Source organism: Odontesthes bonariensis, chromosome 18 (assembly GCF_027942865.1).
Source record: "Odontesthes bonariensis isolate fOdoBon6 chromosome 18, fOdoBon6.hap1, whole genome shotgun sequence".
NCBI lineage: Eukaryota > Metazoa > Chordata > Actinopteri > Atheriniformes > Atherinopsidae > Odontesthes > Odontesthes bonariensis.
This window is the reverse complement of record NC_134523.1, coordinates 35305487-35320486: the sequence shown is the minus strand read 5'-3', so window position 1 is coordinate 35320486 and position 15000 is coordinate 35305487. Positions and strand designations below refer to the sequence as shown.

General features: G+C 38.6%; 1 protein-coding gene across 1 annotated transcript; it reads right to left on the bottom strand.

Moving 5' to 3' along the window:
• Positions 1-208: 208 nt before the first annotated feature.
• On the bottom strand, positions 209-11769 carry LOC142367390 (protein lin-28 homolog A-like). Its single transcript, XM_075449351.1, has 4 exons — positions 11685-11769; positions 9900-10054; positions 5364-5542; positions 209-434 (listed from the first exon to the last, which is right to left on the bottom strand). Exons 1-4 carry the CDS (start codon positions 11767-11769, stop codon positions 209-211), a joined length of 645 nt encoding a protein of 214 aa, XP_075305466.1.
• Between the last annotated feature and the right edge of the window lie 3231 nt (positions 11770-15000).

Below are 15000 nucleotides of genomic sequence, written 5' to 3'. Positions count from 1 at the left end.
AAGACACTTATCTAAGGCAGAAAAGACTGTGAAAAAGTAATGTAAAACTATTTCCAAAATGGAAATGACCTGTCATCTCTGTATTGAAGAACACATGACATCAGTACCAGAGTGATGTCTGTTTGCTGTTCAATAAATACGTTTAAACCCTGAGGTTGGTCTTTCTATACTGAATTAAATGAAAAACCTCACACTTTTCGAGAATTATTCACTCCAAGTATTGAGAGGGGGTGACCTGGCTTCGCTCCTCTTCTTCGCCCTTTGCTGAGGTTGCAGTTCCCTGAGAGCCTTGAGATGGCTGCTGTTGCTGCTGTGCTCTGACCGGACAGCTGGCCACCATGTGGGAAATGCTCTGGCAGAAGTGGCACTTTTTGGGCTGAGGGGGCAGCTGACACTCTTTGGCATGATGGCCGTGTCCTCCACAGTTGTAGCATCTAAAATGACAAGAGCAGAGAAATTGAATTTTTGAAAAATTTGAGAAATTTAAATTTAAATGCCGTGCACTAAGTATTAGAGTTAATACTTATATTTTCTCATTAGAGGCAATGGTTGCAATGCCCCCAAGCCGTTTACTCAACATGATTTCATGTCAATCCACGTAAATGGCATTCAACTTTACAAAAGTTAAGCTTTTGGCATGTCATTTTAAGCTATTGGTTAATGGTAAACGGACAGGGCAGGGTGTCATCCTCTCACAGTGCTTAATGAGACGGGAAACTACAAAAACACATGCAAATAACACTCAACACGACATAGACTAGAGTAACTGTCTTTTTTATGAGACCATACTAGTTTAATCACTAATATGAATAACTCAAATCACGGTACATTGCGTGAATTATATAAATTAGCCAACAAATGAATTAATAAATAACAACAAATAAAAATACGAGATTAAATAAATGTAAATGTTGTTTTGATAATAATCGAATAGTATAGAATAGTAGTTGTGATATTAAAGAGTTCAGTTCATAGTTCAGTTAACAGTTTTCAAAAGCAGATGATCTACAATGGCAAATGATGATGGCAAACTAAAATCCCATTGAAATAATGTGATGTTGCTAAATGTATCCACATGGGGGCAGTACAGTTCCACTTTTCATCTCAGATAATTGTCTCTTAGCACATCTGTCAGCCTTTGTCCAGTCTGTGAGGAGATTTAAAAACACCGGATCTGTGCATTGACAGGTTGTTTACAGAATGTGATTACAGATATCTACCAAAACCTTGCTTTGCTGCAGCCTAAAACAGAATTAAAAGAAATTATATGAAAATACTGCAAATGAAAATCATGACCTCAACATCTGCTTATCATCTACAACGTTTTGTCTGTGAATATTTTGAAATGTTTTTGTTTATATTATGTTAGCAGGTAAAAATATTTTTTTCTATTGGCTAAAAAAAAAAAAAAAAAAAAAAACACATCCGACATGTGACACAAACCATCCCAAAAACCTAAACATATTTTATTTATTTGAAAATATCCTAATAATCAGGACTACAAATTTTTTGTCCTGTGATTCTGCAGCCAGTACCAAAAAATGTGAATAAGTGAAGTCAGGTTGTTGGCTCAAAGGCCTCAGCTAGAGTTAGAAACATGTGGCTCATATGGAAAAGATCCAATAGAATGATGATTCATAGAGTTTGATTTGTGTAGTCAGAGACTTTAGGTAAATGCCAGACTAATGTTTCTGTTTCCGTATTGCAGAAATCAATTAATTGACCAGAGAGGTTTGAGTTGAGTGTTATGGGCTTCCATCCTGTAAGTCTGCTCAACTTTATCTGTGGCAAAAGTTATGATCAAATGTTTGCATTTATCTGTAAAAATAAACATTTAAAAAACTTTAAAGTTAAGAAGGCATGTTTGGCTTGCATGAGATACACAAGCCCTAATTAGTTAGATGAATAATAACACAATCTTTTATGTTCAGTCGTTCATCGAAGGTCGTAAGACGTGGCAAGAACCAGATGGTTTTTATTATGTTCTGATATTTCAGATCTTAGAATTGAAATAGAGTGTACATTTTTTTTCAGATGACTTTAAAGTGGCTGAGTGTAAGTATCCAACAGAGGCAGGAAACCTTGGAGTAACTCTACGAGAAATGCTTACTGATGAAATGAAACAAGAAAATATATTATTAGAGCCAGTGAAAAGTACAAGAAGTATATTGTGTGCAAAGAAAAGTAATACTCTACTATAAATAAGAATGATTTGTATAATTTTAAAATAATCTATATTGCAAAAATGTACAGTCATAATATTCAGGTAAGAAGCTGTATTTAGCAGGATTGATGGCAGTCAGTAATTTAAGTGTGGTATTATAATTTCTCGATATATTAGAGTTATGTAAATATTCTCAGAACCAAAGTTTGGGCAAGAGAGATTGAAAACTTTATTTAAAGAAATTAAGAATTTTTCATTTGGGTAGAAAAGATGTATTTTTTAATAATTTGAACTGAATTGTTTGGTTCCAAAAGGAATTTGTGGATGTTCAGCACAGATTTGACCTCAGCCCACTGAAAAAAATGTGGATCTGAAAATTTGGCTTCAAGGGTCCAACTTCAACTCTGAACAAAGAGACTATTTGGAATTGAACTCAGATTTTGCAAGATCCCAGGAATGCAAACTCCTAGTTTGTTATTTTTTTAAAAAAATGGGAAAAAAATGTAATAGGGAATGGAAAGAGAAGTGTGAAGATTTGTCTTTCTTTCAACCTTAATTTATATAGTTAAGTTCCCCTGGCTGACACAAACTGCTCAACTGTGTAATGGAATAAACCATCAAGTATCAAACTATCAAGTATTTTTGTTCAATTTATGAACGAAATGAAAGGAACCTCACCAGAGATCTCCTTTAAACGTGAAAAATTCCCTCTGTGACACAGCGAGTGATGAAAGACAGACTGAGCCCTGTATCATCTCACAACTAACCCCATCTCCTCAAGATTTGGCCTCAGTATTGATCAGCATGGCCACAAAGGTTGCAGAGGGAGTTCCTTTGTTTCAATATCCCTGTGACCTCTGAACCTCAACTCCCTTCGGCTCAACTGACGTACCTCCCCCACCATCCCGTCCACCTCATTTACACACCACACCCCATTGTTGCTATGGCAGTGGCGACCTCTGACCTCTCACAGGCATCTACATCTGTTATCAATTAAATGGATAGGATCCTTTCCTCTTCTGGATGCAACATTTATGTTTGGGAGAAAAGAAGCCGGCTGTGAACCTATGGCAGCCATTTAAAGGCAGGAAGTTGTGGATTTGTGCGTGTCATTGGCCTCAATGATTAATTAAGCTTTGTTTAATAAGATGTTATCACAGTAATAACCCCATCCGATCTTAATGACCAACAAACCACAAATCAACTCTTTTAATCCTTTCTATTCTTTTAAATGCAACATTTGTGTTTGGGAACTTGGGAGAAGAGGAAAGAAGAAACATCTGAATGCAATCAAAAGCAGTAAGTATTTACAGACAGGAAGATGTGGGGCTTATTTTATCACTGCAAGCCATGATTAACATGGTCAGATCTACTCAATGCTTTCAAATAAATGGCCTCACTGGATCTCACATACATGAGCAGGTTTCAAAGACAGCGGTCACAAATAAACTAGTTTCCTTTAATAACGTTCATTTACAGGCTCATTCCTGACCTTTTAATTGTTGTTTCAAGATAAAGTGACACATTTGAATTGATAAAGCAACACTAAAGTCAGCATAGACCCCCACAGAAAAGAGAGCATAGGGAGAGGCCAAACAATATATTGATCCACCTCAGTTTGACGACCCAACGTCCCATATAAGTATAATACTTTCATCCATAAGATATGAACCTGATAAAGGTTTAGGCAGGAACAATGCAAATAACATGCACTTGTTTTTAGTGTACATACACTATATTGCCAAAAGTATTTGCTCATCTGCCTTTACACGCATATGAACTTAAGTGACATCCTATTCTTAATCCATATTTGCGGCTATAACAGCTTCAACTCTTCTGGGAAAGCTTTCCACAAGGTTTAGGAGTGTGTTTATGGGAAGTTTTGACCATTCTTCAAGAAACGCATTCGTGAGGTCAGACACTGATGTTGAATGAGAAGGTCTGGCTCCCAGTCTCCGCTCTAATTCATCCCAAAGGTGTTCTATCGGGTTGAGGTCAGGACTCTGTGCAGCCCAGTCAAGTTCTTCCACACCAAACTCGCTCATCCATGTCTTTATGGACCTTGCTTTGTGCACTGGTGCACATTCATGTTGTAACAGGAAGGGGCCATCCCCAAACTGTTTCCACAAAGCTGGGAGCAGGAAATTGTCCAAAATCTCTTGGTATGCTGAAGAATTCAGAGTTCCTTTCAGTGGAACTAAGGGGCCAAGCCCAGCTCCTGAAAAACAACCCCACACCATAATCCCGCCTCCACCAAACTTTACACTTGGTACAATGCAGTCAGACAAGTCCTCCTGGCTCCAAACCCAGACTCGTCTATCAGATTGTCAGATGGAGAAGTGTGATTGGTCACTCCAGAGAACGTGTTTCCACTGCTCTAGAGTCCAGTGATGGCGTGCTTTACACCACTGCATCCAACGCTTTAGTCTGTAGTCTATCCAAGCTGCCATTGGGAATGGCCCAATGGCACTGGCTGACACAGAAACAAATAACTATGCACACTCACACTCACTCGTTGGGTCAGTGTAGAACATGGGGAGAACACTCAAACTCCATACAGAAAGGCCCCTGACAGGAACTACCAGATCTTTCTTGCTCTGAGGCAACGGTGGTAGCAACCACTCCACAATGCAGCCCCCAATCAGATACAGATTGAATTGGATTCAATAGAATATAGTGATTTTTCTGATTCTGTTTCTTATCAGTAGTTTCTCCGATATACTTTCTCTGATCATTTCATTGTGGATGCTATAAAAAATTCCGGACATGGTCTTGTCTTTACGGCTGTGAAAGACTTTGCAAATGATGCTTTATAAAAGAAAATAAGCATTTAAAGATTGTTCCAAATTTCATATGCTGCTTTAGGCTACCAAAATTTGTTTTAAAAAAACTCAACAAAAGAAAGATTGCATATACACATTTCTGCCTTTGTGCATACACACAGTTTTAGTCATTGAATAGTCTTGTGCCTCTGGCCCTACATGTTATAGGGGAGAGACCTGCCATTTCTATTCAGTTCTCCTGAATACAAATCTATGGAAGAAATGATTGGAGGTAATACCAAGTACACATCAGTTACAACAGTGTGACAGCAGGGTTAAGATGGATTTAGATGCTTTTAACAGCATTAAGAGGAGCGTATTACATGATGGTACAAGCTCACTAAGCAAGGTTGCAGGTTTCTTCAGACTGGACTTACTTGTCATTCTTGGAGCGTCGTTTCTGGGCACTCTTTGGTCTTCTTTCGCCACCCAAACACGGTGCTCCATTTGGCCCAGTAACCTGAACTGATTCCAGCCCTTTGGATGATTTTTTTAATGTAAACTCCACAGCTTCACCTTCTCTGAGGCTGCGGAAGCCCTCCATGTGCAGTTTGCTCTGTTATTGGAAAACAGTGATGATCGTTTAAATTGTTTAAATTAGTACAGTACTATTATTTGCAGCCACATGGACAATCATGAGGTCCCAGACTCGTGAAAAAAAAAAACACAAGTTTAGCAGTCTGAGGAATATTATTTATTATTTTTAACTTTTAATTTGTTACTGGAACAATAACTTCTGTACTTTATTTGTCAAACAGCTTGCACTTTATATTTTTAATATTTGTCTATGTAATTGTCCACCATGACGTGTGCTGCTGCCTTTCTTGGCCAGGACACCCTTGTGAAAGACGTTTTGATCTCAATGGGTCTTTTATCTGGTTAAATAAAGGTTTAATTTAAAAAATGAAAAAAAATATTGTTTCTAACAGACTGAAAGCACAGCAGCACAGTAAACTGATATTTTTTTTGTTTAGTTTACCTGCCTCCACTAAATGCTTTGTTTATACATCTCCAGATGTCATGGTGAAAACTCCAATTGTAAAAAAAACTACGGTACAAAGCCAATCACTCTTGCTTGTTTCGTCTCAAATTAGACTTGAGGCATGTCACAGTCTTCCATGCAGTCTGTGGAAGTTACTTCTTGGAGACTCTTGCTCTCAGACTTTGGTGTCCTAGGAAAGATTATCATCCAAGTAAAATTACTACACCAAATCGGGGAAGAAACGCACATTATCTAAAAAGTAAAAAAAAAAAAGTCATTGCACTTTTAAATTTTGTTAAAAAGAAAATGACTAAGGCTTTCAGGTCTGATGTCTATGAGCCATGAGGGGACCAACTTAGTGGCAATAATGAAACTGGCATCTATAGTGTCATGTATGCCTTTGAGAGTGCACTGCATTTATCAGACCGTGATGAATTTTCTATGACAGTTCAAATGAAATAGTGACCAATGAAGTCAATAAATGTGGTGAAGAAATTATAATATAGAAAAAAGTATAGTTCTTTCATTGAAAGATAGGGCTGGAACCTATCCCAGCGGTCAATGGGCGAGAGGCGGGGTACACCCTGTACAGGCCGCCAGTCCATCACGGGGCCACACAGAGTCAAATGAGACAAACAACCACACACACACTCACTCCTAAGGACAATTTTTTAGAGACACCAATTAACCTAACATGCATGTTTTTTGGACAGTGGGAGGAAGCCGGAGTACCTGGAGAAAACCCACGCATACACTGGGAGAACATGCAAACTCCACACAGAAAGGCCCCAGCCGGGAGTTGAACCTGGAACCCTCTTGCTGTGAGGCGACAGTCCTATCCACCACACCACCGTGCTAGTGTAATAATGAATGCATCAAATTTTGCTTTTACATCTTGTGTTTAGCTGCTATTATTTTGCGTTTTTGCCACTGAAAACTGTATTTGTGAGGATGAACATGAAATATGTCTTCCTTTTTTCTTATCTTTTTTTTATGCAGATCAGCACATGACTTAAACTGGTGTCTTTCAGTAGGACGTCTGGTACATGTTTCCAACATGTTTTGTGTGTGTAGCCAAAGAGATGAGTCATCCTGGAAAAAGGATATTTTAATCCAATACAATGGTTTCTCAGCTTCACCGTCTTATGACTATTTCACAAAATACATCGACACTTGTTTCTTCCTATGGACCAGTAGCATGAAAAAGCTGTAAGATCTTGTCTTTGGACACAAACCAATAGATTTAGTTTTTGTGGCTATCTCATGTGTCCCTTGAGACTGAATTGGTTTTTGCCTGATTTGTTTCAGATCTTTTTTTTAGCACCCAAAAATCTAAGACATCTGTTAAACATTTCGGCCAACTGTCAGCTAAAATTACTGCAAAAAGAACTCCAGAAATAGCCTAATTAGGGGTTAGAGTTAGGGTTAGGGTTGTATAGTATTAAATACCATGAGCAATAAGTGTTTGAATTGGATTTGACAATTTGAAGAATGAGAACTTTGCTTGTGCTTTAGTGTGAGAGGAAATAGCATGTAATAAATGTGTCAGGAGTTCTCAGTTTGAATTGAAAGGAAATATGGTGCCAACATTCTCTTATAATTTTTATTGCTAAGACACTGAAGGAAAAAGAGAGGCGAGACTAAAATATAGTTTGAAATGTCAAAAAACTTTTTTATGTTCTTCATCATTAGAGCAGAAGCTTCAATGGACTCTGAACTCAGGTATACACTATACAGTTTTCAATATGTTTTGCATTCAATTTATTCACATGACAATGACATTTTACACCTCCACACAAAGTAAAAACTGGACATATTCATATTTATGTGGTCTCAGTTGGAGGTTTTAAACACAACTCATGGTGGCTTTTCAGATAGGCAGAAACACCACCTTAAGACATTGTCCAACATTAGATTGTGCTGTCTTCTGTATTTATATGATTTCCTTTTGGGATTTAATTTAAAACATACCATTCAAACAAGAAATCATAGAGAGCAACTGATTAACTGACTGCTTGCACATCTAAAGTACATATACAAAAACCCATGCTACACTGAAGCTCAAACTAAGCACATAAAAAGCCCTTGCTCTTTCATCAAAGGATTTATGGCAATGCCGGGGCAGAGAAACCTGAAACTTAGGTCTCTACCAGAACGTTCTATGTGAGGCTGGAGTACTGGACTGAAAACCAAGGGCAGGGTGGGCTTCCTGATGCTTTAATGACTTTATGACAGGAAGCAGAGTTGGATATGGGGGAGGAATAAGCCTTGTTATCTCTGCTTTAGCCTCTAACCCCTTTAAAACAGAAAATCTTGAGCTCTAAACAACCCTTCCACCAGTTTCACAGCAAATATCTGTGTGTAAGGTGACATGCTTTGGGGAGTAGCAGTGTACTGTGTTGGGCATGGTTGGCTTGAGTTTACCAGTGTTCTTTCTAGCTTTACTCCTGTTTAAATAAGTTTGGTCACTGCTTAAAACACTGGCCTGGCAAAGAGTAAAACATGATGCTGCATAATGCAAAGACTCAGTATTGACAGATAGCTAATAAATAAATGCCCTTGAAAAAAAAAACAGAACATTAATTATATTTTTAAATGCTTTTTCTGCCCACAGTTCAAAATGTGTTTTCTCCTTACATGTCTGCACATTTTTTCTCTCAGCAGAAGGAGCAATTGTGTTGCCTAAGATAAAAAAAATTAAGAACATGGTAAAAAGGACTATTATTCCCTAAAGACCATATCTGAAGGTACTGAGTTCAGACAAGCAGACAAGATCCTTAATGACCCCCAGAAATTGTAGTCTCTGAATTTGACCAGTTCTTACATGTATCATGCTACTTAATAAGGAAACCTGTTGATTTATCCATGCATTTAACAAACTTGATAGACCTTACACTTTGATTGGAGTATTTAGAGCTTTGGTTCCTAGGTTTTAATGGCTGTTTTTTTTCTTTTAATTTGAAGTGTTTTATCTCTTTAAGAGTTTTGAAAAATATACAATGTTTATCTTGTTTTTAATATTTTTTTCTGTCTTGTATGATATGTCCCATTGTACTGTCTGTTGTTGTTATTACACAGCGCACTGTCTTGCTGCTACTGTCACATTTTGGCCAAAGAAAAAATTCCCCTTGAGGACACAGTACATTGCATGCAAAGTTAAGTCAAGCTACAGTTACAGCTCAACTGGGCCATTTAATTATTATAATTATTATTATTATTGTCCTTGCATATAGGCAGGAGGAGAATAAATTGAGAAGAACCAATTAATTGACCAAATTATGTACATTCCCACTACAATACATAATGATAGTCACCCTTTCAGCTTGATAGTATTGGACTTTTGGAGGACCTGTGGAGCATGAGTGAAGCCCATTGGCCACTTTTGGGCTTGAATGAACATAAACGTGCGGGAATAATTTCTCTCTTAGCCACATTATATTAGTGTGTTAGCCTGTAATGTAATGTTCCTAAACCCAACCAGGAAGTCCCAAAGGTGAGTAAAGTGTTTTCACATCACTGGGTTAACATAACCATAGAGTTAAAAAAAAAAAACAGTTGTCATATCTGGGTGTCAAACTCACGTTCTGTTGTTGAAAGAAAGGTTGAAGGCAATGCAAGTAATCAGGCCATTCACCCGTCCCACCCCATCACTTCCTCTCTTCGAGGATTCTGTGGCTTGTTAAAGGAAACACTTGGGAATTAAATTTGTTCCAATGTGGAATGGAAATACTCATATAAGTCATATTTCCTCTCTGCCACCTGTAGTGACAGTAGTTTAGAGAACGCCTTTGAATCGCACTTGACAGTATGAACAAACAATCACTTTGGTCATTTTAATTGGTGGACTTGTTGCTCATCCTGTACCTGGCACAATCAGGCCAAACGTGAAGCCTCTCTTGTGAAAGGAAAATTCAAAGCAGCACCATCTTACCTGATGGACAAACACATCTAGTGGTTGCTGTAGAGGAACTCCATCCGTGTTGTTCATGGACAGGAAGCCGAAGCCCATCCGAACGTTGAACCACTTGCAGACGCCGCTGCCTCTGGACAAACCTACAACCTCCTCCGCAGCCTGCGCTTTGCCCCCTGCACAGGAGAGACCGTGAACAGATATGTCGCCTGGAGAAGCTGACAAACTGAGTATTTACAAACACCAGTGCAGATAAGAGGCCCTAATTAATGTGACATTGATCGAAATTATTTCAATCCTAATATTAACACTAATCAATTTCAAAAAGTATTGTTTCCCATGTAGTAGGAGGAACTATTATTTTCAATAAAAATAACTGTATCCAAGTTTGGCTGAAGCAGAAAATAACAAGCTGGAAGAAAACTTTTTTTTTTTCCTTTTTGGCACGAAAAACAGGAAAAAGCTGAAAACAAGAACGCAACAAGGGTCTTGTTTGTGCTTAGATAGTAACAATGAATTATAATAGTAAAAATGTTTTTATTCATTTTATTATACAGTGAACAATAATGTTAAGTCAGGTGGATAAACATTATGATACAGACTTATCTAACTTTTCATCTATCATCATATACAAAGCCTATTCTAAAAAATCTAATTAACCCAATTGAAACTGATTCTTCTTCTAAAAACCCTTAGAACTGATCTTTGCTACAGTCACATGACATAATATCAGGGACAGAACTAAGAGGTGGCCATGGCCGCCACCCCTCATGCCATCAAACACCACCAGTAGAGAAGTCCTTCAAAGGGCTACTCATCTATTGGAGTTCTAGTATCTTAAAATGATATCTGATCAATCAATTAATCAAGCAATTAAACAAGACTTTGTTGGTATGTCACTGAATGTCGTACAAATTGATTTACAGAGTGTAATAGCAAAAAGCAGAAACAATCAAAATGAGCATTAAAAACAATATTTTTCACACACCCAACCGAGTCTTCCACACCCACAAACAAACAAATAAGCAAACAAAAAGCTCAATACAATGGACTGAAAAAATGAGGAACTTAAGAAAAGTGCTCATATTTATGTCAAATAACTCCTGTAGCTTTACAATGAATAAACACATCAGACAGATAGCACAACAGTTCTATCGTAAAACTTAAAGGGGACTGTTGGACAGTAAAGATTAACAAAATCCAATGACATGAAATTATTGTTATTTTTTTTTTTTTCACAGGCTTGGAGATAAAATAAACCAAATGTTAAATAAGTTAAATAAAAATTCTGTGTACTTCTATGGAGGTCTTGCCTGCGTATGTAAACAACGACAACCATAAAATAAATAATAATAATAATAATAATAATAATAATATAGCACTAAATGCCTTACAGCTAGGTGCCATGCAGAAAAAAAAAACAAGTATCTGTGCCACCCTAACCAGAATAATGTCCTCACCGTGGACACCCCTATAAAAATGTTGTGTTTCCGCCACTGAACAAAAAACCCAGCAATGTCTGTTGGGCTCCCCTTACTTTTTACACTTTTCTTATTCAATGGCTGGAAAGAAGCTTTACTTTTGTCTGCGACAACCTCGAATATCTTTTTTTTTTTTCAGAAGCCAAATATGTTCAGTTTACTTCCATATATACTTTTTTTTTTTAATGAAAGACAGCAGCTACTATAACGACTATTCGATCATCAAAACTGTTTTTTTATCTTTTCTAAATGACAGGTGTAGGTCACGTGAATGAATCCAACTTGAATGTTAAAAGTTTGATTTGTCATTCAGTGGCTTTTCTACCTGAGAAGCTGACTGGGAGTGGAGCCCATCCCGCCGCCCTCTGCTGATTATTCCCAGCGTTGAAGCGCACCGCGGTCCTCCTCATCTTCACTCTACCTTCACACCCGCAGAGTCATACTGTTCCTTCCCGTCTGACACTAACATGCTTCTACAGAGATTCTTATGAATGGACACCCACCCACCAGACTCTCGCAGAAAGACAAATCAAGCAGAGGAAGAAAAACCTGACCTCCTAATTGTGTTGTCTCCTGCTCCACTAAGAAAGAGCATATCCTCCTACCTTCTGCCATGCTGGGAGGTTTCCACCGCCTACTGCACAAACAGTTCCAGCTCAGGACAAGTTCACATGAAAGAAGATAAATTCATCTTGAATATGTGTCCACCTTCCCTCCTTAGGTGTATGTCTCTGTGTGTAATCCTCCAGGAGAAATGAAGGGATTTCCCTTCCTCCTGCTCTCTTCTTGCACAATGTGCCCAAGCCCCCCCTCTATCCCCCTAGCTTTACAACCCCCACATCCATACACATACACACACAACCACTGTTAACCACTGTTATTGTCAAGTCCACGTGACTTCCAATTCCAGATCAAATATGTCAAATAAGTTGGGGAGCCAAAACAATTGATCAACTGACCAATAAGGGTAACATTTGCACTTAAGGGCCCACAGAGATTTTACCCTGCCCATTGTCTCTACAAACACACACTGACACACAAAAGAGAGCAGCGACTGTTCTGAGAAAGATATTTCCATTCCATCCACCCTTGTTACATCTCTTAGATCTGACATAAATGTATCTTCACATGTAATATTGTTCATTACAAAGCTTCGTGCATGGATGTATCCACATAGAACCTTTTAAATAAACTGAATGAACACACAGGAAATGGATCATACAGACATTTAAATATGGCAGATTATAGTTTGGCTGTTTGTTGTAACACATGATTTAAGAGGATAATAATGATACAGTTAAGTGGCAACTTTGAAATTAAATTCTAGTTTAAAATTAAGATTTGCCAGTTTTTTGCACATATGGGGTTTAAACCTGTTAAAAAACCCCAACCTATTGTAATGTATCAGTTTATCTATTAATCAATCTTGGAAATTTGGAGATAAATTTATGGAAAAAAAGTTATATTAAAACATTACAAAATGCATTAATTTATGAAGAAACCCAATATAAACTCCTTTAAAGTTTATTCAGTTTACTCCAAATCTGTGTGCACATATGTCAGTGCTGGATATAATTAATCAGAGATTATAGAAAATAGTTGTTGCAAAAATTGAATTGCAAACTATTTTGTAATAACCACTCAAGGATGTAATGAAGAATAAATTTCATAAAATGCGTTATTTTAGGACATCTGGGTTTCTCTACTCAAGCTGCTGCCCCCGCGACCTGATCCCCGGACAAGCGGCAGATAATGAATGGATGGATGGCGTTATTTGAGTTTTCAGAGGATTTAGATTTATGTCAGTTAGGGTGGGTGTGAGGCGTGAATGATAGGACATGGATGTGGACTTAAAAAAAAAAAAACTTGATTTATTTAAAAAGGTCAAGGTTAACACAAAGTGCGGCTGAGCCAGATGACAAAACTAAACTGTGACAAAACAAACATGACTATGGAAAAACAAAACATGACTATGGAAAACAAAAGACTTGACTTAAACTTTACTATACTTGGCTTGATTTAACTTACTGTGAGACCATGAGTGATGGTGATGATCTGGCAAAGTGAATGAGGAAACCTGGAAACTAAATACTGAGTGAGTGATAGGTGAGTGAGTGCAGCTGAGGGGGAAAACACAGGTGGTGTGAATGAAGGTGATGGCAGAGCACAGAAACTATGGGGAAAACATGGCAAAACTAAATACTAAACGTGAGCTTGAAAACTAAAGACATGACAGAAAACTAAAGCATGGTTAAAACTAAGAACTAAACAAGAACTAATGGTTAGATTAATGGTTAAATTAAGGTTTTTTTTTTCGAGGTCCCATTCAGGCAGTTGTAAATCCTCTAAAATCTCAGCTGTTAACCTCCAAATTATACATATAAAAGTTTTTTTCCTGGTTAAAAAAAATTCTTAAGTGTTTAAAATTGCTCTGTATATGACTTTATATCTTCTTCCTCATTCAGTGAATGGAGATTGATAAATATGGTAATCTGGCCCCATCCAATCTCCACCCAACAGTCGCTGACATCAGCCTTCCACCCCTCTGCTCAGCAATTATTCAGCCATACATTATCATATCCAATGTGAGAGGAGTGTCTAATAAAGCCCAGTTAAAAAGAAATTTAGTAATACATCTTTGAACAAGAGAGTGATTCTCAGGAAAGCAGAAGGAATTACCAGGTCATGTACATGTAGAGGTATCATAATGGTAACATATTCACTTTCACATATTCGACCTACAGGCAGAAGCTGAAATCTGCTAAGCCTGTGGTCAAGACGGTGAGGAGATGGACCAACAACGCCAAAGTGGAATTACAAGCCTGCTTTGACTGCACTGATTGGAGTGTTTTTGAGACTGCAGCCTCAGACCTGCATGAACTGACTGATACCGTGACATCTTACATCAGCTTTTGTGAGGACATGTGTGTGCCCACCAAAACCTTCCGCACATACAGCAACAACAAACCCTGGTTCACTGCAAAACTCAGGCAACTTCGTCAGGCCAAGGAGGAGGCCTACAGAAGTGGGGACAGAGTCCTGTACAACCAGGCCAGAAACACGCTGACAATGGAGGTGAAAGCAGCCAAGAGGAGCTACGCTGAAAAGATTAAAAACAGCCTTTCAGCCAACGATCCAGCGTCAGTGTGGAGAGGCCTGCAGACCATCACCAACTACAGGAGACCGTCCCCAAACACTGCAGCGAATCATCAACTGGCTGACGAGCTGAATGTGTTCTACTGCAGGTTTGACACATTCACACCTCCCCCCCCCCCCCCCCCCCATTGACATCACCTGCCACTCTGCCACCTCTCCCCTCTGACCCCCCACCAACACTCACGATCTGTGAAGAGGATGTTCTGTCAGTCTTTCACAGACAAAAGATCAGGAAGGCACCCGGCCCAGACGGTGTGTCACCTTCCTGCCTGAAGGTCTGCGCTGACCAACTGGCCCCCATCTTCACCCGGATCTTCAACAGATCCCTGGAGCTGTGCGAAGTGAAGTCCCCTCATGCTTCAAACTCTCCACAATAATCCCGGTCCCCAAGAAACCCACCATCACAGGACTGAACGACTGCAGTTCGCCTACCGAGCGAACAGGTCAGCGGATGATGCCGTTAACATGGGACTGCACTACATCCT